This window comes from Rhinopithecus bieti, unplaced genomic scaffold (genome assembly GCF_001698545.2).
Source record: "Rhinopithecus bieti isolate Rb0 unplaced genomic scaffold, ASM169854v2 scaffold_13704, whole genome shotgun sequence".
In the NCBI taxonomy this organism is placed as follows: Eukaryota; Metazoa; Chordata; class Mammalia; order Primates; family Cercopithecidae; genus Rhinopithecus; species Rhinopithecus bieti.
The window spans coordinates 878,597-903,505 of NW_016808231.1; the positions used below are offsets into that span (position 1 = coordinate 878,597).

The 24,909-nt window shown below is 43.7% G+C and overlaps 1 protein-coding gene across 1 annotated transcript in view; it reads right to left on the bottom strand.

Annotated features, from left to right (window-relative positions):
- DIS3L2 (DIS3 like 3'-5' exoribonuclease 2) overlaps positions 1 to 24,909 on the bottom strand; it is a 390,397-nt gene that overhangs the window by 115,775 nt on the left and 249,713 nt on the right. The window contains exon 10 of the mRNA XM_017886189.1: positions 17,295 to 17,374. Coding sequence (XP_017741678.1) covers positions 17,295 to 17,374 — 80 coding nt within the window. The remainder of the gene's footprint in view (positions 1 to 17,294; positions 17,375 to 24,909) is intronic.

Consider the following 24,909-nt stretch of genomic DNA (forward strand, 5'->3'; position numbering starts at 1 on the left):
AAAATTAGCTGGGTGTGGTGGCAGGTGCCTGTAGTCCCAGCTACTAGGGAGGTTGAGGCAGCAGAATCACTTGAACCTGGGAGGCGGAGGTTGCAGTGAGCCAAGATTGCGCCATTGCACTCCAGCCTGGGTGACAGAGCAAGACTAGCTCTTAAAAAAAAAAAAAAAAATTGTTCACTTGCCAGTGCCCCAGATGAATGAAGAAGACATGCATTTCCTTATGAGCTGACAGATCTACAGAATTACCCATTTCTCTTCCCAGGTTCATTATCAAGGGCCCTACTACAAAAATAAGATATGACTGAGATCAAGTACTTGAGTTGCCTGGGATCTGCTTGAGGTCAGAAAGCCCTCTGACATAAAACACTGCAAGAGGAAAAAATTCAGTGTTTCAAAATGGGATTAGAAATGACTTCACAAAGCTGGGCGTGGTGGCTCACGCCTGTAATCCCAGCACTTTGGGAAGCCAAGGTGGGCGGAAAACCTGAGGTCAGGAGTTCCAGACCCACCTGGCCAACATGGTGAAACCCCGTTTCTGCTAAAAATACAAAAATTAGTTGGGCACAGTGGTGTGTGCCTGTAATCCCAGATAATCAGGAGGCTGAGGCGGGAGAATTGCTTGAACCCGGGAGGCAGAGGTTGCAGTGAGCCAAGATCCCCCCCCCCCCCTTCAGCTTGGGGAAAAGCAAAGCCCCCCTCCAAAAAAAAAAAAAAAAAAAAAAAAAAACCAATGACTTCCCATGGAAGAGGAATGTAGGAGGAACAGCATTCGAAGCACTGGGCATCATGAAGAAGTCAGAGACAAAACCCAGAAATGTATCCAAGCAGAAAACTGCCCTGAAGTAGAACTTTTCTTTTCTTTTTTTTTGAGATGGAGTTTCACTCTTGTCACCCAGGCTGGAGTACAGTGGCATGAATTCAGCTCACTGTAACCTCCACCTCCCAGGTTCAACCGATTCTCCCACCTCAGCCTCCCTCCTGAGTAGCTGGGATTACAGGTGCCCGCCATGCCCAGCTAATTTTTGTATTTTTAGTAGAGATGGGGTTTCACTATGTTGGCCAGGCTGGTCTCGAACTCCTGACCTCAGGTGATCCACCCGCCTCGGTCTCCCAAAGTGCTGGGATTACAGGTGTGAGCCCAAAGTGCTGGGATTACAGGTGTGAGCCATTGTGCCCAGCTGGAATTTTTTTCTTCCAAGATCTACTGACGAGTGATCAGGGTTCCCCTCTAAAATACAAAGCACAGATTTTACACATAGTTTTTTTGTTAAATTAAATGGTGCATGTAGATCTTATTTTTAAGCTATGAATGTTTATGTTTCCAACAACTAGCAGATTAAACTTTCCTAATTAAATGTGAGGTGCCTCCCATGGTACAGTCTTCAATTTTCAGCAAGGGCATCCTTTTGAAATGCAGCATTTCAGGATTCAGCTTACTGAAGTGGATGAAACAGGGAGACACATAACCTATGTGCTAAGAGTATATGTGGGGCTAACTCCAGGGGTTTAAACCTAGGTATTCTATCTGAGGTAAATTAAATTCTAGAAAACTAAAGAAGGACTGAAATAGGGGAACAACAGCAAGACCACCTGCTGGAAAGTTGAGAATAGGACAACTCAAGGTGAGAAGACTGGTTGAAAGGAATGGTCCAGTCCTGAGGGGTAGGCATGTGCCAGGCAGAGGAGAACATAAAGGATATATGTGGATACACACATATCTGTCCGCTGGGGCCCTCCTTTGAGGCAGGACATAAGTGGAGCTTTCTAAGTTCACACAGTGGAAGGCTGTGGTGAAGGTTGTGCTTGAAGACTGACTGACCTTAAAGCTTTTTCCCCAACCAATGGCCTATCTGACACAGGCCTTGGATTCCATCTTTCTATACCTTGTCAACTGGGGGTTTGTGATGGCATGGGGTGTAAGGACAGAAAGGTGAGGTAAAGCACACTGTGCAAAGTTGGGGGTGGTGGACAGCACAATATAAAGGAATGGTTTCTTTCAATTAGCTCAGGATTGGATGCTGAGTATGTAGCAGGGAAGCTGCAAACTAGATCTCCTACTAAATGGTATAACCAGATGACCTCTGCTTCTGAAGTATGCAGGTCTTCCACTGCCAATGTAGTGCACTGGCGAGGGTCCTGATGTGGCTTGCAGAATAAGGCATGGGAATGCTGTACTCTTCCCTAAAAGTGATGAACTCCCCCAACATTACTCTTCCTGGGAAGAAGGGGCAAGTCTTCAGAGGGGAAATGTAAAATGCAAGAAGTAGGCCCTTGGACCTCTTTCTAGACCTCTTAGTTTGAGACTTTCAAAGGGCAGGTGCTGAGGTATGGGTTGCCAGGGTGATGCTCAGTGTGGGGACAGGTTAGGACCCAGGCGGGCCTAGATTTGGGAGCAGTGGAAAGCAAGCCACTTTGTGGTGCTTCATGTTCTTCTCTGTTTATTTTCCTTTTGCTATCTTCCAATCTTTAGCAAACTCCTGTTTAAAAGTTACAGTCTAGATTCAATTGTGTGTGAGGTGCGAAGCAACAGATTATGAGATGACACATAGACCAAGGTGGCAACAAGTGCTGCCCGCTCCAAAAGTTGGTGAGCAGACGTCCAAGGAGAGAATGCCCACATGTGGCAGCTGTCAGTCCCAGCTGGGAACCCTTTCTCTACTGCTAACCTTCAGGTATCTCGGTTTCTTTGATCAGACAAGGCAGTTTCTGTTTTGATGGTCTCCTGTAGTGCCGGCTTTCCAGCAATCCTTAGCTCACTGGTAGCCAGCAGGTCAGCATGTAGCATATTTCAAAGAGCTAAGTAGCTCTTGGATGGTCTGAGGAAAGTAGAAGGAGTAGAAACCCTAGGTCCTAAGGAAGAAGACACTCTGAATTCCACGTGAAAGGCAACAACAAAGGTAGAGTCACTATGAGAAGGTAGGTCACTTGTCTTTAAGGCATTAACAGGGGACACAGCATCAAGGACATGCTGATTTATACCATGCATCTGGCCATTGCTCTTCGAGTAGAGGGTGAAAAAAGACAACTTGATATTGCCAAACTTTAATTTTTGTTAATGTGTATGTGTAATAAGAAGTTTATTTAAAATTTCCAAATTAAAATGGAAAAATTTTCTATAATTATTTCTAATCTAGTTGCATTACAATCTAAGAACATGATCTGAATAATACCAATGATTTTTTGAAATAGGCTTAACGGTTTAATACAGAATCAGTATTTACAAAAGTTTTCTGTGTGCTCTAAGTACAATGTGTATTCTCTTATTGCAAGTACTATATTCTAGATATGGCTATTACAGCAAATATCATCTGTGCTATTCAAATTTTCTAAAATTACACTGAATTTCTGGTGTGTTTGAACTATCATTTCCTGAGAAAGGTATATTAAACTAACCCACCACGATGATGAATTTATCAATTTGTCCTTGTGTTTCCGTCAAGTATTGTCTTACATATTTTGAAGCCATATTATTTGTTAATATGTTTAGAATTATTATATTTTCCCAACAAATTGACCCTTCTAATCATAATTTAGTGACTCTCTTTACATTTAGTAATGCCTTCCACCTTAAAATCTATTTGTGCTGAGTGCAGTGGCTCATGCTTGTAATCCCAACACTTTGGGAGGCTGAGGTGGGAGGATCACTCGAACCCAGGAGTTTGAGACCAGCCTGGGCAACACAGTGAGACCTTGTCTCTACAAAAAACAAAAATTAGCCAGGCATGTTGGCACAGACCTGTAGTCCCAGCTACTCGAGAGGCTGAGGTTGGGGGACAGCTTGAGCCTGGGAGGTCGAGGCTCCAGTGAGCCACCATCCCACCAGCCTGGGTGACAGAGTAGGACCCTCTTGAAAACAAAAAAAGAAACAAAACAAAACAAAACAAAAAAGTAGATTAAAGGTTACCAGGGCCTGTGGGGAGGAGGAATGAATAATTACTCCTTAATGGTTACAGGGTTTCCATTTGGGATGATGAGAACGTTTTTTACACTTGATCTTAGCCAAAAGACCGAGAAGCGATGAGAACGTTTTTTTAAAAAAGGGGTGTCTGCACAACATTGTGCATGTAAATAACGCCAACGATTTGTAAACTTTAAAATAATTTAAATAGCCAATTTTGTGTTACATATATTTTATCACAATAAAAAAGTAATATGTCTTTACTCATCAGCCTTCTTTCTTGAAAGATAGTTTTGCTGTGCAAATAAATTCTGAAGCTGAATGTTTTTTTTTTTTTCTCTCAGCAGGTATTTTCCATTGCTTTCTGAGTTCCATTGATATTGTTGAGAAGTCAGCTACAGTCTATCTTTCTGGTTGATTTCCAGATCTTCTTTAAATATAATGTATCTAGGTGTGAATTCCATTTATTTATCCTGCTGAAGCTCCACTGTATTTTATTTTTTTGAGATAGGGTCTCACTCTGTCTCTCAGGCTGGAGTACACAGTGGCACAATCATAGCTCATTGTAACCTCAAACTACCAGGTTCAAGTGATCTTCCTGCCTCAGCGTCCCAAGAAGCTAGGACTGCAGGCTTGTACCACCATGCCCAGCTAATTTTTTATTTTTTATACAGACAAGGTCTCAGTATGCTGCCCGGGCTGGTCTTGAACTCCTGGCCTCAAGCAATCCTCCCGCCTAGGCCTTCCAAAGTGCTTGGGATTACAGGCGTGAGCTACCATGCCTGGCCTAGAACTCTTAAAATTAGACTTTCTCATTCTATCCTCCAAGTCTTCTGACCACTGTTTCATAATCCTGCTTGTCCCTTTGTGTTATACTTTGACTTTTTAAGATTTACCTTCCAGTTCTCTAATTCTCTATTTACTGAGTCTAATTGTTAAACCAATTTGTTGAGTTTTAAATTTTACTTACTTTAGTTTATCACTTCTCGTTTTATTTAGTTCTTTTTTCAAATCTTAGTCATTTAATATCTTTTTTTCTAACATACTTTCAATTCACTCTTTAGTTTCTTTCAATATATTAAAATACTTATTTTATTGTCAATTATTCTAATATCTAAAGTCTTTGTGAATGTGATTCCAATATTTGTTTTTTTCTGCTCTCACTCATGGTACCTTATTTCCTGTGGGTTTCATGATGTTTTAAGTGAGATAATATTTACTAGAACTGTATCAGTGGCAAATCTTTAAAGGTTTGATTGAGAGTTAATTCTTCCAGAAGAAATATGCTTTTGATTCTTCCAGCTTCTGGAAGTATTATCCACCTGGTGCCACTTTAAAATAAATATGGGGTTTGAAATGTTATAGACTGGCCAGGCGCAGTGGCTCATGCCTGTAATCCCAGCACTTTGGGAGGCCAAGGTGGGTGGATCACAAGGTCAGGAGTTCAAGACCAGCCTGGCCAAGATGGTGAAACCCCGTCTCTACTAAAAATACAAAAAAAATTAGCCGGGCGTGGTGGCATGCGCCTGTAATCCCAGCTACTCCGGAGGCTGAGGCAGAGAATTGCTTAAACCTGGAGGGGCAGAGGTTGCAGTGAGCCGAGATCGCACCACTGCACTCCAGCCTCGGCAATAGAGCGAGACTCTGTCTCAAAAAAAAAAAAAAAAAAAAGTTATACACTATGCAGGTAGTGTTAATTCAGGTCCTGAGCAAAATCTCTGGCCTACTAAGAATTGGACGACGCCATTAGGTAAGCTGCTTTCTTTAACACATGTACACTTCTTTGGTATATACGAAGTATACCTGTTCTTGTTTTATTCCTGGCCTCTATATATTTTCCATACTTTCTTACCAGTTCTGCCATACATTTTTTAAAAAGTGCATCATTTTACAGAGTTTTAGTGAAGAAAGATTTTTTTCAGGATATCCATTCCACGATATTACTGGAAATGTAAGTTCTATGCAAAATTTTATATAGCTACTATATATAGAAAGTCCATAGCTATCATGAAATACTCAAAGGGCTTTGTGACCCTCAAGAGAATAAAACTACTGCCAACATTCTGTTTCAGCCATAGGCAAACTAAAATAACAGATTTACTCTGAAGTTTCACAGATCTCCAGGCAAGAGGAAACCCTACATATAAAGCTGACTTTCATTTTTAAACTGTCACCTGATTTTTGGACTGTCACCTGATTCCTAAATTACAGTACCTTGGCGTTATCTCCATATACCAGCTTAGCTACCCAACTACATTCCCAAGAGATAAAAAATAAAAACAAACTTTTTTTTTTTTTGAGATGAAGTCTTGTTCTGTCACCCAGGCTGGAGTGCAGTGGCACAATCTTGGCTCACTGTAGCCTCCACCTCCCGGGTTCAAGCGATTCTCCTGCCTCAGCCTCCCAAGTAGCTGGGATACAGGTATGTGCCAGCACACCCGGCTAATTTTGTATTTTTTAGTAGAGACAGGGTTTCACCATGTTGGCCTGGCTGGTCTCAAACTCCTGACATCAGGTGATCCACCTGCCTCAGCCTCCCAAAGTGCTGGGATTACAGGAATGAGCCACCGTGCCCAGTCTAAAAACAAACTTTCTAATTTCCAATGTCTTATCAACATGGCATTAAGATCTATCTGCTACCAAAGGAATACCTGGATTTTTACACTATCAAATTTCTATTTATTTTCCTTTTTTTTTTTGTAGATGGAGTCTCGCTCTGTCGCCCATGCTAGAGTGCAGTGCTGCGATCTTGGCTCACTGCAACCTACGCCTCCCGGGTTCAAGTGATTCTCCCGCCTCAGCCTCCTGAGGAGCTAGGATTACATGCGCGTGCCACCACACCCAGCTAATTTTCATATTTTTAGTGGACATGGGGTTTCACCATGTTGGTCAGGCTGGTCTCGAACTCCTGACCTGGTGATCTGCCCACCTCGGCCTCCCAAAGTCCTGGGATTGCAGGCGTGATCCACCATGCCCAGCTCTCAAATTCCTATTTCTACTTCTCCCAACTTATAGGTGAGCACTGCGACTGAAGAGATACTTGGTGTTTGTTTATTTATTTACATTAGAGACACAGTCTCACTGTATTGCCCAGCCTGGAGTGCAGTGGCGCCATCTTGGCTCACTGCAGGCTTGAACCCCCAGGCTCAAGTGGTCTTCCCACCTCAGCCTCCCACGTGGCTAGGACTACAGATGTGCATCACTATGCCCAGCTATTAATTAATTGATTGATTAATTAATTTTTCTGTAGAGACTGGGTTTTGCTAAGTTGCTTAGGCTGGTCTTGAACTCTTGACCTTAAGTTATCCTCCTACCTTGGTCTCCCAAAATGCCAGGATTATAGGTGTAAGCTACTGCACCTAGCACTGTACTTGGTGTTTAAAAGGCATTTCTTAACTAGCAAGACTATTTGTCAACATAACTAAAGGGAAAAAAATTGGCATTTAGATCACAAATTTTGTTTTACTACCATGTTAGGGTTCATTCAGGAAGTTAATTTTATCAGAAAATTAGCACTTATTGAATTTGAAAATAGCAAGGATACAGGCAGGAGGGAAGTGGAGGAAACGACAAGATAAAATGAAGACATGAGTTGCTGCGGAAGCCTATAGGGATAAAAGAGAAGAGCAGTGCAGGCCACGCAAGAAACTTGCCAAGGAAATAAGAAGAAGGAAGTGAGCCTCACATGGGCCAATTCACAGAGCTGGAGTAACAGCAGCATGAACATAAGATAAATCCAATGATCTTACAGGTACCACTGAGACATGACAGATGGATTAAAACATTTGAATGGAATAAGGGAAAAGTATGCCCAACTCCAAAGAAATTTTTTAGGAGAGAAAGTGGATCAGGTTTATATGTCAGGATATAAACCCACAGGCAACCCACAAAACTAAGGACAGAAGTACACAGAAATAAAGGGGCAAGGCAAGAACCAGAAAAAGGAGTGAAACACTGAAGGTATGCAATAGGTTGCCTGGCTAGATCTAACTAGACCAAACATTTTTAAAATGCAGGGCAGCAACCAGGAAGTAGAGATATCCAAGGTACTCAGGAAGTAGAGATATCCAAGGAACACCCTGCTCTTAGGAAATAAGCAAAAAAGAGAATTAAATCCAGAAGTAATGATGTTTATTGCTATATCCAACACATGAAGAATACTTGCTGGTAGGATAAACAGGAACAATGCATTCCGCTAGGAGGAAAGGAAAGCTCTGCAGAGGTTTATGTTGTTCTTAGAAGGAGATTTCATCTGACAGAAGGAGGCAGGGAGGCAAGGCCTTGTAAGCAGAGGGAAAGGAGCAGGCAGAGGCCTGGAGGCAGGAAAGGGCACAGAAGATCAGCAGAGCCTGCAGTGACCAGCCCCCACTGTGCATGTGTTAAGGGAAGCAGCGCTGGAAAGTGGGGTGGCAGGAGAGGAGACTGAGGACTAATCTTAAAGGGCTTTGGTAACAAAGCTCTGCTAAAGAACTGCAGACCTAACCCATAGGTACAAGCAGGTTTTCAAGCAGAAAAGCTACATAATCTGGTCCTTGTGCATGCCACATAGGAAAGATAACTGGACAGCAAGGTGGATGGGAGACAGTGAGGAGGGAGGGAAATTACTGAAAAAACCATGACAACAATCTGGAGAGGAAAAGGAATCAAATGTGGTTCCAGGATTACTTTGTAAAACTTTGATTAGATGCTGGCCAATTCTATCATAAAAGCAAGGGGCGGAGAAGAAACAGGCTCAGTGGGACCCTTGTCCTGCTGTCCCTCCAGCTCTCCCTCCCAGGAAACTCCCAAGTTTGGTCTTGAACTCCTGGCCTCAAATGAGCCTTCCACCTCGGCCTCCCACCTCGGCCTCCCAAAGTGCTAGGATTACAGGTGTGAGCCACTGTGCCCGGCCTGAAACCTCCAAGTTTGGATCTCTGCAACCTCTGCTCCCACACCTGGGAGGCTGAGAATTACTGAAGAAAATCTTACTATTCTCCAGACTTTGTAGGATTCAAACCCAGATATACCTGAGCAGTGTTTGCCAATGCTTTGTCTGACGGATTCCTGGTCAGTTCCCTATCCTATCTGTGATGTGTGCGTGACATGGATGTGTGTGTGTGTGCGCGCGTGTGTGTTCATCTGTGGTTCCTCACTTATGACTCCCATAGCGCTTATTACAGTCTTTTGTTAAAATGTTAGGGAGCTTTAGGCCACTGAATCTTTCTTTCTCCTGCCCTCCTTTCACCAGCTTCTTTTTCTCCCCAAGGCAAGATTCTAATCTTCCCCTCTTCCTATTAAAATGTTCTCTGACTTACCTTGTCTGATTGTGGGTTGGAAGACTTCCATTTCAAAAGGGGTCCTGCCCGATAACCTGGAAGAGGGAATGCTGCACAGAGAGGCCAAGAAGCATCTGGACAGGCCTTGCTGAGTTTCTCCACTCAGTCTGTCACTGAGATCAAACGCTTTTTGCCCAATCACATTTCTACATGGGTGTCCACGCTTCAGTCATGCCTATTGAATGAAGCCTCCATAAAAGGCCCAATAGGACAGGGGTTCAGAGAGGTTCTGGAGAGCTGAACACATGGAGGTGGCATGCCTGGGGAGGGCATGGAAGCTCCACATCCCTTCCCCCATACCTCACCCTAGGCAACTGTTTATCTGTATCCTTTGCAATATCTTTTATAATAAACCACTAAACCCAAGGGTTTCCCTGAGTTTTCTGTGAGCCACTCTAGCAAATTAATGAAACTCAAGGAGGGGGTTGCAGGATCCCAAACTTATAGCTGGTCAGACAGAATCACAAGTAAACCAACCTGGAGCCTGCGACTGGCATCAGAAGCATGAGGCAGTCTTGTGGGACCAAGAGCTCAATCTTTGGGATCTGATGCTATTTCCAGGCAGAGAATATCAGAACTGAATTGGAGGACGCCCTCTGGCATATGCTGCAGAACTAATTGCTTGCTTTGTGTATGGCAAAAAAGCACCCAAGTATTTGGTCATAGCAGTCTTCTGTGTTGATTGTTGTAGGGTGGCAGCAGGGGAAAGGCAGTTTGGGTTGTTTTTTTCACTCAGATTATCTCCTTCACCACTCCGTCAGCCCTCTCAGCAGCGTTCGGCTTTCTACTTCACAGTGGAAGTGGGTATGGCCAGGTGTGATCCCTCATTAGCAGGGGCCCATCAACTATGTCTTGCCTCTCTGTCTCATAGAAAGAGGTGTTCTGGCCAGGCACGGCGGCTCACGCCTTTAATCCCAGCACTTTGGGAGGCTGAGGCAGGCAGATCACAAAGTCAGGAGTTCGAGATCAGCCTGGCCAATACGGTGAAATCCTGTCTCTACTAAAAATACAAAAATTAATTGGGCGTGGTGGCGTGCACCTGTAGTCCCAGCTACTCGGGAGGCTGAGGAAAGAGAATCACTTGAACCCAGGAGGTGGAAGTTGCAGTGAGCCAAGATTGTGCCACTGTACTCCAGCCTGGGCAACAGAGTGAGATTCCATCCAAAAAGAGAGGAGAGGGGAGGGGGAGGGGAGGAGAGGAGAGGAGCCAGAGGGGGGAGGGTCGAGAGGAGGGGGAGGGGAGGTCTAGGGAGGGGAGGAGGGACAGGAGGGAGGAGAGGGGAGGGGATGGAGGGAACGGGAGAGGAGAAGATGGAGGAACGGGAGGGGAGGAGAGGGGAGTTCTTCCTCTGCCTTGGCCTTGCCTTCCACTTATGCTCTGATTCATCTCCCACCTTCTTCTGCAAGATCCTGCAAAACAATCAAGTCTCCTCATGCCTGGTTTTCAACTTTTCCTTCTCTGTCATCTCCTAGCTCTCAACATAAACATATCAAATATCTTCCATCTTAAAAGCAAAGAAAAAAGCCACCTTTGACCTATGTTAGTTAGCAAGTGATAAGTGATGAGGGGAAAAAAAAAAAGGAAAGGTGGCTAGGTGAGAGGGGTGGAATCAGAGGCAGAATGGCTAGGGAAGGCTTCACTGAGAAGGCGACCAATCAAACCTGAAAGGAAGTGAGAAATCAGCCATGTGGCTTTGCAGGGAAAGGGGAAACCAGGCACAGGGGACACCAAGTGCAAAGACTGCAGAGCATGAAAGGAGGGGCACTGATGCCTGAAGGGCTGGGCAGTGAAAGGTGAGTTAAATAGGCGACTGGAGAAGAAAAGCCCACATTTAGAACCAAGAGCAGGCAGGGTCCTTTGAGTCCAAGGAAGAGTGAGTGAATTTCAAGGAGGAAGAGCAGACTAAAGAGCCAAGTGCTGTAGAGATGCTTAGTGAACAGAGGCTGGGGCAACCTGTTGCAGCCAGCATTCTGAAGCCACGCTGCAAATGGGATAAGGAATACACGGGAAGTGAGAAAGCAATAGCAAGTAAAGGCAACTCTTTCAAGGTGTCCCGACAGACACAAGTGAAAGTTCTGGAGCTGGAGCAGAGTACAGGAAGGTTTTATAGGATGAGGGAGACTTCAGTTGGTACAGCAAGAGGAGGAAGCAGGGCAAAGGGAAATGTAAAGGGGCTGGGGTGAATGACTGCTGGGAAGAAGTCTTCCCAGAGGTGAGAAAAGAGCCCAGGAAAAGGGTCTGGCCTGGCTGCTAGAGACATGCATGAACCTTTTCACTCAGAAGCTCCAGGACTCTCAGGTTTCCCGTTTCTTCCCAGTAGCAGGTCCAGTGACTTCATCTCAGCCCTTTGCTCTTTAAAACAACTACCGCCCCATCCTATCCCTCAGGTTTTCTAGCTAAAGCCTGGCACACAGGGGGACACAAGAATTTCTAGCTCCTACTTCCTCACTGCCTCCAAAGGTGATCAGTCAATACAGGAAATTCTCAGCAGGTGACAAACATAACCATTTGGGAAGCCAGAGAGTTTATTAGGAATTCTCTGAAATCCTTACAGGCACTGCTCCTAGACTCTCACTCTACTCCCTTATTGCTATGAGCTCCCAGGAACAGAGCTGTCTGCTCCATCCTCCCCCAAAAAAGCCATGCAACCAGGCAGGCTGCAGAGACAATCCAGGCAGGAAGACTGGTGCTTCCTTGAGCACAGTAGGTAACATGCACCCCAGAGGCCCCTTAGGCTGGATGCTGTTCTAACTTAACCAAGTATTTTCTATGCAGATAGTGGGACAGACCCTTCTTTTTTTGAGTCAGATGGCTGTACTCTGTGGGGATGGGAAATGTGAGTGGGCAGCGGAGCAGAGGGCTGTGCACCCAGGGCTGCAGTTTCATGGTTCAGAGAGGAAAGCAGCAAGGAGGAGAGATGGACATGAGGGATGTGACTGTGACATTCAGCTGGGCATTCCATAAAGACCTCTGCTAAATTGTGGTTAAGGTGTGTAAACTACAATTTCCAGAAAGCCTCAAGGATAAGTGGATATGTTTATTTCTTCTCATTCACTTATTCACTCACTCCTTTTCCCCCAGTGGTTTTTGGTATGCCCACAAAGTTGTGCAACTATCAACTATCTAATTCCAGAACATTTTCGTCACCCAAAAAGAAACTGAAACCCATTAACCATCATTCTCCCTTCCCATTCATTCATTTCTAAGGCCTGGCTACGGTAACCCTGTAAGTTCAACGGCAGAGCACACATTAGAGAATACAACTTTAGAGAAACAAGATGCTGGAGAAGTGAAGTTCAATTTCCTACAGGATCTGCTGGGAGCCTGAATCAATGAAAAGCTGAATAAAGGTCCTAGCTGGTCAGGCTGACAATTTTCCCTCAGAGACTAAGGCAAAGCCACAATGCTTGATTAATTGAAGAGAACGGGTAGCTGTTACTCTGAACCCAGTCCCGCTCAATAAGGAGGAACTGGCAAGAAGAGAGCAGGCCCTAATAGCCAGGGAGGCGAAGTCTGGATACAGGCAGCCATGAACTTCAGACTTCATAAAATCAGAAATGACTCCATGACATGGGAGATGGGCTCACACCTCATAATCCACTGGACACCAAATAATATTTAGGATGCTAAGTTGGGAATTTTTGACTCAGAAGACACATGATAACTGTTATCTAGTAACTGACAGGTTGTCAAATGAGACACTAGCTTTGTTCTATAGGGCCCCAAGAGGCATAAATGGGACTAATGAGTGGAAAATTACAGGAAGAGAGCAGTGTTTCAGATCATTACAGGGAAGGATTTCCTAACAGTCAAGCCATCTTAAGGCAGAATGAATTGCCTCTAAGGTAGAAAGTTCAAATGCAATCTGGACATTCCATAAGTGGATGCGGTGGAGGTAATTAAAAAACCAGAGGGTGATCTGACAACTGTGGCATTCCCACACTTGAGTGTTGAGGTCAGCTGTGAGGTAGGCTGCAAGTGACCTGGTACGATAATAAAACACTGAGGCGCACGATTACTGTCTCCAGATTCTGGATTATCACTATAACGCCACTCCTATTCACTTACATCACTAAATATTTTCTTGAACAAAGGTGAAAAAACTCTACATTGCTGGGTAATGCTCATGGGAGTGTTCTCCTGAAGTGTATTTTCAGGCTAAGAAAAGTGGAGAATTACCAGGTTGGATGACTAGTAGAATCCCTTCCAAGCTGAGATTTCACGAAGATAGGTGGCACCCTCTCCTCTGCCTGCAACCTAATTATGATCTACTGGTAGACAGGTGGTCACTGTGATTTGCTGACTTGGTCACTGGAGTGCCTCACCTGATAGACACTGCTAACAAGTCCTGGAGTACATCTCAACTCTACCAAAAGGGAAAGTGAGGACTAGGTATGTTACATCTGTCTGCTTTTCACAGAATGGTCATTCAGATAATTTTAATGAAACCAAAGGAAAGTTAAACTTTACAGTTTCTTCTAAAAACCAAAACAAAACAAAACTACAGATGATATAAATAGGCCAAGAAAACACTATTTGTTTTTTGAAACTTTAACATTTTTCCCCCTAAGCAAGAATTGACATGAACTGGTAACTACCTCAACCTGAACTTAGCCAATCTCACCCCAATCCAAACTGGAATTGACTTTCCCTTTTCAACTCCTTGGATAAATGGCCCTGGCAGAAACTATTGTCACAAAGGCCAACTGCAGAAGTGCCACTGTAAAACTGTTTGCCGACCAACTTAGGCCTTTTCGGAGTCTTCCCTGACTCCTTTTCCATGTCCTTTCTCTGCTGCTCTGCCAAACTGCTGCTCTGGAACGACAGAGAAACTAAGTGGATGGAAGGTGTCTGGTCACCTGGTGCAGCAGGCTACTGAGTGGCCTGTGATTTCTGGCACCTCATAATATTTTTGTATTACACAATTTTTTTCATTATAAAACTATTATTGCCACATTATAAAAATTTGGAAACTAAAGAAAGGAAAAAAAACTCTTATGATCCCATCATTCAAATAAAATCACTGCATTTTGGTGCATTGCTTCCTCTCCTCCAGGGCTCTTTGTATATAATTCCATGGGCTGCGTCTAATTAGCTTATATATATATACCTCAGCTCTTCTACAAAGAATTTGCAGCAACTAACATAAATATCATCAGACGGACAACTCCACGCCAACATACTCTCTCCCAAACCAGCTTGTACTCCTGATTCCCATTTCTAACTTATGGGTTCCATCTCCCAGTCATCCAGGTTGAAACCTTGGCACCATCTTGGACTCCTCTCCCTCAACCCCAGCATTCATTTCCATAGATTCTTCTGTCATTATCCCTTTCTCACATCTGTCCTTCCCACTCCAATCCCCCTATTGATTTTGCTACCATCTAGTCCAAGTCCATAACTATTGCAATGTTTCTCTGACTCATTTTCCAGCCTCTAGTTTCTCTCCTTTTCCTTGAAGTGCTAAATTATTTTCCTCTTTTTGAATGCTCTCTTGCTGAACAACATCTGCTTGCCTTTCCATTGTCTAACAAACAAAAAACACTATTTGGTCTGAAAATTTGTCCCCAAATCTGTCCCCAGTCTATATTTCCTACCATATCTTTGACCACTTCCTCTAAGAAACCTCTGCTGACACACTTGTACCCTAGACATAAAACCGCAGTGTATGCAGTGAGTAGGGTAGGACATGTGTCAGCTTCCTGGAATCCCTGCAAGGTGCAGGGTTCCAGGCCAGCTGAGACAGAGGAACAGGTAGTAGATGTACCCTTCTGCTATTATCAACTATGAAACTGGACAAAACAAAGGAAGCAATTCTGTCCAAGCATTACACAAACAGTAGAGGTGTGAACCTAGAGGGAAGAAAAATATGAGGAATGAGGTCCATGGTCACCTGGCTTTCAGCCTAGGGGCACTTTTCACACTGTGGCTTAGGAAAGTGGCATCTACATACCGAGCAGGTATGCCTAAGCCTCTGCATGCAACAGAGATTGCTAAGAATGTAAGAAATCAAGCCAGTACTTGCCTTTTGAAGTAGGCTGCTTCAATTTTGGATTTTAAAAAGATGTAATTTCTCTAAAATTTCCAGGGGACCTTTTCTCTTGTTATGCTTTATCTTTCTTTCGGTTTTCTTTAGTTGAAAATATTGAGGCTGGGCACAGTGGCTCGTGCTTGTAATCCCATGGTGGCTCGTGCTTTCGGAGGCCAAGGCAGGAAGACTGCTTGAGCTTGGGAGTTCAAGGCTGCAATGAGCCACTGAATTCCAGCCTGGGCAACAGAGTGAGACCCTGTCTCTAAAAATCGATTAATTAATTAATTTTTAAAAAAGAAAATATTGAGCAATCTTGCCCATAGTTTCAAGGAAGATAAAAACAGTCTTAGGCAATGATGTCTTCCATCTCTCAGCCTTCTATCTACTAAGCTTCCCCATCTACTATAGTAGAGAAGAGATTACACATACTGAACCTACAGCGTTCTGTGTCAGTGGGAGACATGAACATCTTTGCAACGTTTTAAAAGACTAGGCCACTAGGCCATCAATGCTTGGTAGCAGACTGAAACTGCAACGGTGGATATCCACATTGGGCAAATGTCAAAGGCCATGTTAGTGCCAAGATCATCTGTGAGGATGACCAAAGCCAAAGCAGTCACCCAGAAGCCACCCTAGAGAGGCGCAAGAAATAGGTAAAAACTAGAAGCAGCACATCTGCGGTATTAGAAAAGGGAGTGCGGGTACTGGGCATGGTAGTTGATGCCTGTGATTCCAGAACTTTGGGAAGCTGAGGTGGATGGATCACTTGAGCCCAGGAGTTCAAGACCAGCCTGGGCAACATGGTGAAACCCCATCTCTACCACAAATACAAAATATTAGCCAGGCTTGGTGGTGCACATCTGTAGTCTCAGCCACTTGAGAGGCTGAGGTGGGATGATCACCTGAGCTTGGGAGATTGAGGCTGCAGTGAGCCATGATCATGCTACTACACTCCAGCCTGGACTAAAGAGTGAGACTCTGTCGAGAAGAGGAGAGGAGGGCAATGGAGGGGAGGGGGAGGGGAGGATTGGTAGGGTTCACTTTTCTCACATCCTACACATTTTTCCTTTGAGAGTCAATTGCTGCATTCCCTTCCTCCAGCTATAATTTCCAAAGACAACTAGCCTCAATCCTACTTTTACTTGCTCAGTAACATCCCAGAAGAATGTTTAAAGAGCCCCTATCAGTTTGCCTTTCTCAGCTTGCTGGATAGATGAAAACCTACTGGGAGTAGCCCAGGCTTCTCCAGCTCAGCCCTAAAGAGGCAGTTCTCAGGGAAGGTGTTCCTGCTACCCAACTGGAAGCATGACTTTGAAGAGTACCCCTTCAATCACATTATTTGGTATTAAATTCAGGTAAAGAACCCTATGTCTCTCCCAAGCAGAGCCCTTAGGAACTTTCTTTCTGTGATACCTTACGCCAACACTGGAACTATCTGAAGGGCCAAGGCTTGCAATTCATTCTTTTGGACTCACTGTTGCCCCTTCTGAGGCCCAAGAAGAGTCTAGTGAGAGAATATTTCTCATTCTCACCCTCACCAATGTCACCACAGGAACACAATCTTTTTTTTTTCTTTCTTTCTTTTTTTGAGACAGAGTCTCGCTCTGTCGCCCAGGCTAGAGTGCAGTGGTGCGATCTCGGCTCACCGCAAGCTCCACCTCCTGGGTTCACACCATTCTCCTGCCTCAACCTCCCCAGCAGCTGGGACTACAGGCGCCCACCACCACGCCTGGCTAATTTTTTTGTATTTTTAGTAGAGACGGGGTTTCACCGTGTTAACCAGGATGGTCTCGATCTCCTGACCTTGTGATCCGCCCGCCTCGGCCTCCCAAGATGCTGGAATTACAGGCGTGAGCCACTGCGCCCAGCCCAGGAACACAACCTTAAGGTCACATAGTTGTAAAGGCTCAGAGGCCTATGGCAAGTTCAGGCACAAAGCAAATCTAGCCTTGCACAGTATGCTGCTTAGGGAGCACAGGGCAGCCAGGCAAACCACACAGGCATGCAGACTGCCTGCTGCTCAGGATGCTATAGAAATTTCCATCCTACCATCAGCGAGTGGCTTGCAGGAGAGGGCGTCATCGAGGTCTCGGGCGGTTGATGGGTCAATGGTGAAGATACAGTCTTTTCTAGGAAAGATTGAAGAAACAATTAGCAATGCCACAAATAATAGCAACTTTACCCCATCGTAGTACAGCTTTAAAGAACAGTGAATTTTGCATATGTGCTCTGTTAGGGAAAGTGAAAAATAACTTCTATGAGAATGAGATCTTTAGTTAAATGTGAGACTGGGAAGAGACAAATGGGTGAGTGATTTTCTCTTCCTCTGTGTGAACTGGCACCTACTTCTCCTTCACCCCAAGCCAGAAGAGATGTGAGTAGGTGAAAATGAGGCTGCTTCCATGAACGAGGCTTCTCAAGAAGAGTTGGCCAACAAGAGGGGCAAGTTACTTTAGTAAATTACTCTTCAATTTACAACTTTGGTAAAATATCCTTCTCCAGTGTCTGATGGGAAGCTGTCCTTTAAGGACCTCTATGAAGATAATTTACTGTTCATTCTCCTATATTGAAAAAAATGGGGGTATGCCAAAGAATAAGTCATCTGACATGCGATACAGGTGGATGAGACCCAACAATAAGCTTTGCAAAAAAAACTCTGGGCCGTACAGTTAACCATAAAATAAGCCTACCTGGAAGTAGCACAAATCACAGTCTGTTTCCACAGAATAATTATATACTACAACCAAGCTTATACTAAGTTCACCATTTTATCTTTGTACAGTATCCTTATGAACACTGCACTCTTAACCTGTGAAACTCTCATTCTGTTTTATAGTGTCCCATATAGCATGCCTGACTCAACCCACCCATTCCCACCATGTAAACACCTAAAGATTTTGGCAGCAGCTGTCCTTGGCTCTCCATACCTCTGGCCTTTCCTGCCTGGGCACTGCCTGGAGATTGGGGTATTCTGTAGCAACTGCCCTTCTGCCTCCATGCCATACCCTCTAGTCAGTGCTCACTGCTTCCTAGGTTCTTCCTCCACTCCAACCAGTACTAGCAGTGCACTGCTACCATTTCTCTGTCTTTTGCTGATTCATCAACACGGATGATGTTGTCCATACTTGTACCAACCATGATAAGACAGGCTTTGTTCTTAAAGACTTCTTTCCTGGTGTTGCTCCTCTGTTCAAAACTTCCTTGGCAGGAGTTAGCTATGATTGGGCCACTGCACTCCAGCCTGGACAACAGAGCGAGACCCTGTCTTCAGAAGCTGCCAAGCTGCTCTCGTGCTGGCCTGCCACAAGCTCTCAGGGCCTTTCTCTGTCTCAGTCTTAACTGTCCACTTACCCTACTCCTAATTACTCCCAATAGCCCTCTCTAATCCTAACCACAATACTTCGATCCTAAGAGAGTATTAATTATAAGATGCACCATCAATTCTATAATAGCTTTTGAAGAAATAAAAACCCCACCATATTAAATATATACATTAATTTTAATTTTAAGACACTTTAGAATTTTAAGACACTTAATTTTAAGACACTTTAGAATTTCAAAAATGTCAAATGTTTAAAAAATAATAACTTTGTTTGGATGGCTCACTGCAGCCTCAACCTCTTGAGCTCAAATGATCCTCCCACCTCAGACTCTCAAGCAACTGACGGTATAGGTGCATGCCACCATACTGGAGTAGTTTTAAAACTTTTTGTAGAAACAGGATCTCACTCTGTTCCCCAGGCTGGTCACAAACTCCTGGCTTCAAGGGATCTTCTCAATTTGGCCTCCCAAAGTGCTGGGATTACAGGTGTGAGCTACCATGCCCAACCCAAAAAGTAATCTTAAATGGTAAATGGACAGTCAGACTGTGGTACACTCCCAAAATGGAACAGTATTTAGCAACAAAAATTTAAAAATTATTCATAAATCCAACAGCCTGGATGAATCTCAAAGGTATTGAACTGAGTGAAAAGAGCCACTCTCAAAAAGAAAACAAAGCACTTTGGGAGGCTAACGTGGGCAGATCACCTGAGGTCGGGGGTTCAAAACCAGACTGGCCAACATGGTGAAACCCCATTTCTATTAAAAATACAAAAATTAGCTGGGCATGGTGGCATACACCTGTAGTCCCAGCTACTCAGGAGACTGAGGCAGAAAAATTGTTTGAACCCGGAAGGCAGAGGTTGCAGTAAGCCAAGATTGTGCCACTGCATTCCAGCCTGGGCAAGAGAGAGAGACTCGGTCTCAAAAACAAAAAAAAAGGGGGGGGGGTGGGGAGAGGGGAGAGGAGAAGAAGAGGAGAGGAGAAGAGGAGAAGAACGGAATGGAATGGAAGGAAAACAGAGATAAGTCAGAGAGCAGATCAGTGGTTGCCAGAGCTAGGAAAGGGATGCTTGTGTGGGGGCAGCAGGGGGACTGGAACTAAATCTATACATGTCTTAAAATTCACAGAATCTTACATACAGCAAAAGAAGGTCAATTTTATTGTTGACTATTTTTTTAAAAAAATTAATGTGACTCTCAAATCAAGAAAAGTAAAACATATGTTAAATATTCATAGGGTTGATCGACAGGTGCTAGATTTATGGATTAATTTTTTTCCTTTAATGTGTACTTTTCATGTTTTAAAATTTTTCAATGCAATTGAATATTACTTTTGTAAATGGAAAAAATCAAAACTGTAGAGAATCTTCCTCAATCAAAAAACAATTGATGAGATACGTATTATTGTTTGTACATATATTTAGCTATCTTGTAACATTTGTTACAAGATGCATTTGGCTTAATATAGTTAATGGCTTCAAGATTACGGATCTGGTAAAAACTGTGTCCCCACTGGATGCTAAGAAAATAGGGCAGGGAAAGCTGGGTGCCATTCAGGTGGAGGGAACAAGAGCATTTAGAGTGCAGATCCCAGAAAGGGTGGTTAATCAGGAGACCCACTCTCCCACTAAATATTTCGAGCAGAGTCACACACAGTGTAGGGAACATGAAGGTTCAAGTCTCAAGATATACAAAAGTAATTCTGGTTCCACTATATAAAAGAGGTTGTAAGCAAGAGTACCAGAGGAGAAGAGAAACACTGATCTCCTGGAATGTGTGCTCCAAGGGCTGTGTTCCCAGAGCCTTGAACAGAGGCCGCACCTCAGACATGTTTGCTGAATGAACAGATGGATGGCAATAGGAAGTGCCCAGGAGGTGAAATCAGACCTGGCACCACAGCAATGGGCTGTAATTGATGAGGATCTTGAACTTGCCTCACAAGGTAAAGAAGGAACTATCCACTTCTGTCTCCTTTTGGTATCTCCCATAAAACCTAATCAAATGTTTTATATACACTGAGTACCTAACAAAAAGGACTTGTATAACTGAAACTAAAAAGTCAGACATGGTAGTAGGAATGTTTGGTTCTTCTTCTTTCATCATAATGACATCATAAAAGCCAAAAAAAAGTTCCCCTAGTCAAAATCAAAAAGAACTCCATTAGCTTGGTTGCGGGTGGGAAGCCATAGTTTACTAGACTACTTGGAGGGTTGACTAGGAAGTTTTATTTTCTTAAAATTAAATGTCTCTGGGTGCTTTGAGACTTTCATTTCTATGGATCCAGTGCATTAATGATAATGCGCATTAAGACATTTCCAGCCTGAAGTTGATTCAACCATATGTGACTGTGTAAGACTTTGTTTATCAGTTTGTAAATGTCTTCTTTGGGAGCAACCACAACTGCTTTCTAAGGAAAATCCTAGACTAGCCTGTAAGGACTCAAACCAACTCTCTATTACCTTTAACACTTTTTAATCTGGTCTTAAACCAGAAACATAAAAGTCTAAATTAAAATGGAACCTGACAAACAGTACTCAGGAAGGCTTGCTTGCTGGAAAGGTAAGCCATCCAAACATTACTCCTGATCAGGAATCGGCAAACCATATTACACTGGTCAAATCTGGCCTGCCACTTGTTTGTGAATGACCTACAAGATGAGAACAGTTTTTGTATGTTTAAATGACTAAAAAATAAAAAATCAAAAGGAGAATATTATTTTGTGACGCAAAAATGATAGTGGAAATTCAAATTGCACTACTCACAAATAAAGCTTTATCGTACATAGCCACACTTTTTCTATACAATGGCAGTGCTGACTAGCTGTGGACAGACAGCTGTTTTAGTTGTGCCTAAAATATTTGCTATGTGACCCTTTGCAGGAAGTTTGCTGACCCCTGTTTTAGATCAATGTTTCTGAATGTGCCAATTAAGTGTTTTAATTTTTTTTTTTAAAGGTCTTGTGATTAAATCAGTTTGGGAAATACTGGGCTGATTTCTTAATTGTAGGGCTTCAAGGAGCCTTTAATATGCCGGTATCAATAGTTCTTGCCCAACCCGTTTGCTCCTGGCACTTCTCTGTGGGACAGCATCTCCCAGAACCAAGATTCCTCAAGGGAGCACCTTTGGAGATGAGAAGAACTGCACTGAAACACCCTGCACAGGCCTCCCATGGTGCCCTCGTCCTACTTGGGGCTTTGCCACCAAGGCTACCCCAAGGGACACTGCAAGAAGTCAACCAAATGACTATGCTATCACTGTAGGGAAGCAGGGAGAACAAGGGCCCATTTGACCATGCAGTATCCTTTTATAGAGTACACTTATGGGGAAAGTTGATGCAGTATAAGGAAACACTCTTCTCATGACAATCTGTATCTTACAGACACACAAATTTTATCCTTGATGGTTTCCCTTTTTATGCTATATGAACTGTCTGCTGTACAAAATAAAATAAATAAACTTTAAAAAGCTTTCCTTTTTGCTTTGGCTGCTAGGAAACTCAGAAAACCTTCCTAACTTGCCTCTAGGAGATTTTATTTATAGTTTGCACTTTGTGAACTAACCCTTATCCTGGCTGTGCCTAATTTTCCTACTCACGTGTTCCTTTTGCCTCATTTCCTAATTTTTAAAAAACACTTGCTGGGCACAGTAGCTCATGGCTGTAATTCCAGCACTTTGGGAGGCCGTGGTGGGCAGACTGCTTGAGTCCAAGAGTCCAAGACCAGCCTGGGCAACATGGTGAAACCCTGTTTCTAAAACAAATACAAAAATTAGCCATTGTGGTGGCATGAGCATATAGTCCCAGCTACTCAGGAGAAGTAGGTGAGTACTCCTGAGCAGTAGGAATAGTCTACTATTACTTCCAGTTAGTAGTAGAAGTAGGAGAATCGCTTGAGTCTGGGAGACAGAAGTTGCAATAAGCTGAGATCACACCACTGCACTCTAGCCTGGGTGATAGAGCAAGACCCTGTCTCCATAAACAACAACAAAATTCACTGCATTTTACACATATATATGTGTGTGTGTGTATATACATGTGTGTGTGTGTGTGTATATATGTGTGTGTGTGTGTGTATATATCTGTAAACTGCCTTCAAATATTTTTGGATAAAAGCAGGGTATAACTAAATACATATGTATATTGAGGAATTACAACATTCCAGAATCATGTGTTGAGAGGATGCTGGAAGAAAGAAAGATGCAGCCTAGACTACTAAGAGAATGAACCTCTCGACAGTAAAACTCACAGGGCTCTCAGAAAGCATTTGTACTGTAGCAGCAGACTCCAAGCTTGCTCTCTCACTATGGAAAATTGGGAGAAGCAAAGGAACGGTGAGTGACCCTGACAAACCCCAGTCCTCAGTGCTGAGAGCCAGTGATTTAATCTGTTGTCATCACCGCAATTACGAGCCTACCACGATGTGCTGCATGAGGGCTCCTTCTGCTTGCAAGCCGCAGTGGCTAGGAGCTGCTGGCCTCAGCACTTGGGAGCCCAGCCCCATGCGGCAGGGTTGAGGGTGATGGGGGTGGTGCACCATGCAGCTGTTACACTCGGTTAACATGCTTGGGATTTTACTGGCTCCTTTTCTGGAAGACTTTGGTCTCACAACCTGCAGGGAGCAGCCTGGCCTGCCAGCTTTTAGAACCTGTGAGACCAAATATTTAAAGAGTTCCGCAACAATGGTTAGAAAGAAGCTAACCCTGACCCGCAGAAAATAAAGTGCCAGGTGGGGGAGGGAAAGAATGAGACTCCAGTTCATGAGGCTGCAGAATTCCAATTCAGAGCAACGTTATGTAACCAAAATTTCTGAAGGCACGTGACTAAAGGGCTTAGGAGAACTTTTTAAAGAGACAGAAAACTTCTAAGACTGTGTTTTACCCAAAGCCATTGGTCTGGGAATTAACACGTGAAGAGTAAGTAAAAGTCTTCTATAATCCCTTAAGACCTCGCCAAGAACCCTAGGAAATGACAAAAGCTTAGAAATAATTTCTGTTCCTTTGTCATTTACACTCTTCCTCTGACCCTGTACCCTCAGGTTCCTCAAGGTATTAACATCTCTACCTCCTTTAAGCTGGAAGAAGCTGTCTAGTCGCCACAGCAACATTTACTCACCACTTTGTCATTATTCACCTCACTGGATTTTGGCCATGGCCCCTACCACATCACAGAAACTGTTCTCCCCAAGGTTGCGGATGCTGCCAGATTAAGCATCTTAAAGCATGCATTGGTCAAAAACCTTCATCAACTCCTTACCGAGAGAAATAGAAAGTCAGTTTAGGATTTAAAGCCCTTCATGACCCAGCCCCAACCTGTACTTTTCCAGTTAGACTGCATGCTCCCCCTATGTCCCTCGTGTGCTAAATTCTTCTCTATACCCTCTGCTTTCTGAAATGTTGTTTGTGCTGTTCCTATACTGGGCTACTTACTCCACCAATCTCCAATGTCTAAGATAGCTTGCAGTTAAAGGCCTGGCTGCAATGCCAGCTTTTTTCCAGTAAACCCTCACAGCCCCACAGAATGGAAGCCACCTCTCCCCTATTCGCCCTACCCACGCCTGCAACCTGCCCCTCTCTGATGGCAACAGCCACTGTCTCTGGTATGTTGGTGGCCACTTATGGACATGTCTTATCGCTGTGACAGGCTGGGAGCCAGTATCAGGTCTGGTAATGAGATTGGCTGAAGGGATACAATCCCTTCCAGCACGTTGAAGGCACATATGTAATGAATAGCTGATGGAGAGATGAATGAAAAAATGACCAAAGGGCTTTTGTGGAGCACTTTTCCATTCAATTTTGCCACTGTGTCTTGGGAAATACATTTAGGATTAGAACTCATGACTTCCTGGCATTCAATCCTGTGGTCACACCACAGTGTTATTGTTTCCAAAGGTGTCCTTTTCTGTCTTCATCCCATCTTCTTTTCTCATAAAACAGTGTTTTACAAACTGTGGTTCAGGGACCATTTCCAGATTAACAAAATTTATAGAGGCCCTCCTCTGTTCGTGACTCTGGGTCTGTCTCCGTGCTAGCAAGTAATTCTGGGGAGGAGGATCTGGGTCAATAATGAAGAATAGGTGAAAAGCAATGGAAAAAAATTAAGAAATAACCTTAAGTGGATAAAGAATAAAACTTTCAATCCAACACTTTCTTAGATTAGATGGCATCATAGTTTATATAGAAATCAGCACATTTTATGTAAACTGTAGAAGGAAAAACAACTGAAGAGCTGGATCATTCACTCACAGGGATGTGTTCCCAAGTGTACCACTGCAGAGAGTCCAGCCAGATGGGTGCTGTGACATTCCAGTACAATCTGATGCTGAATTCATCTGAGCCTCCATTT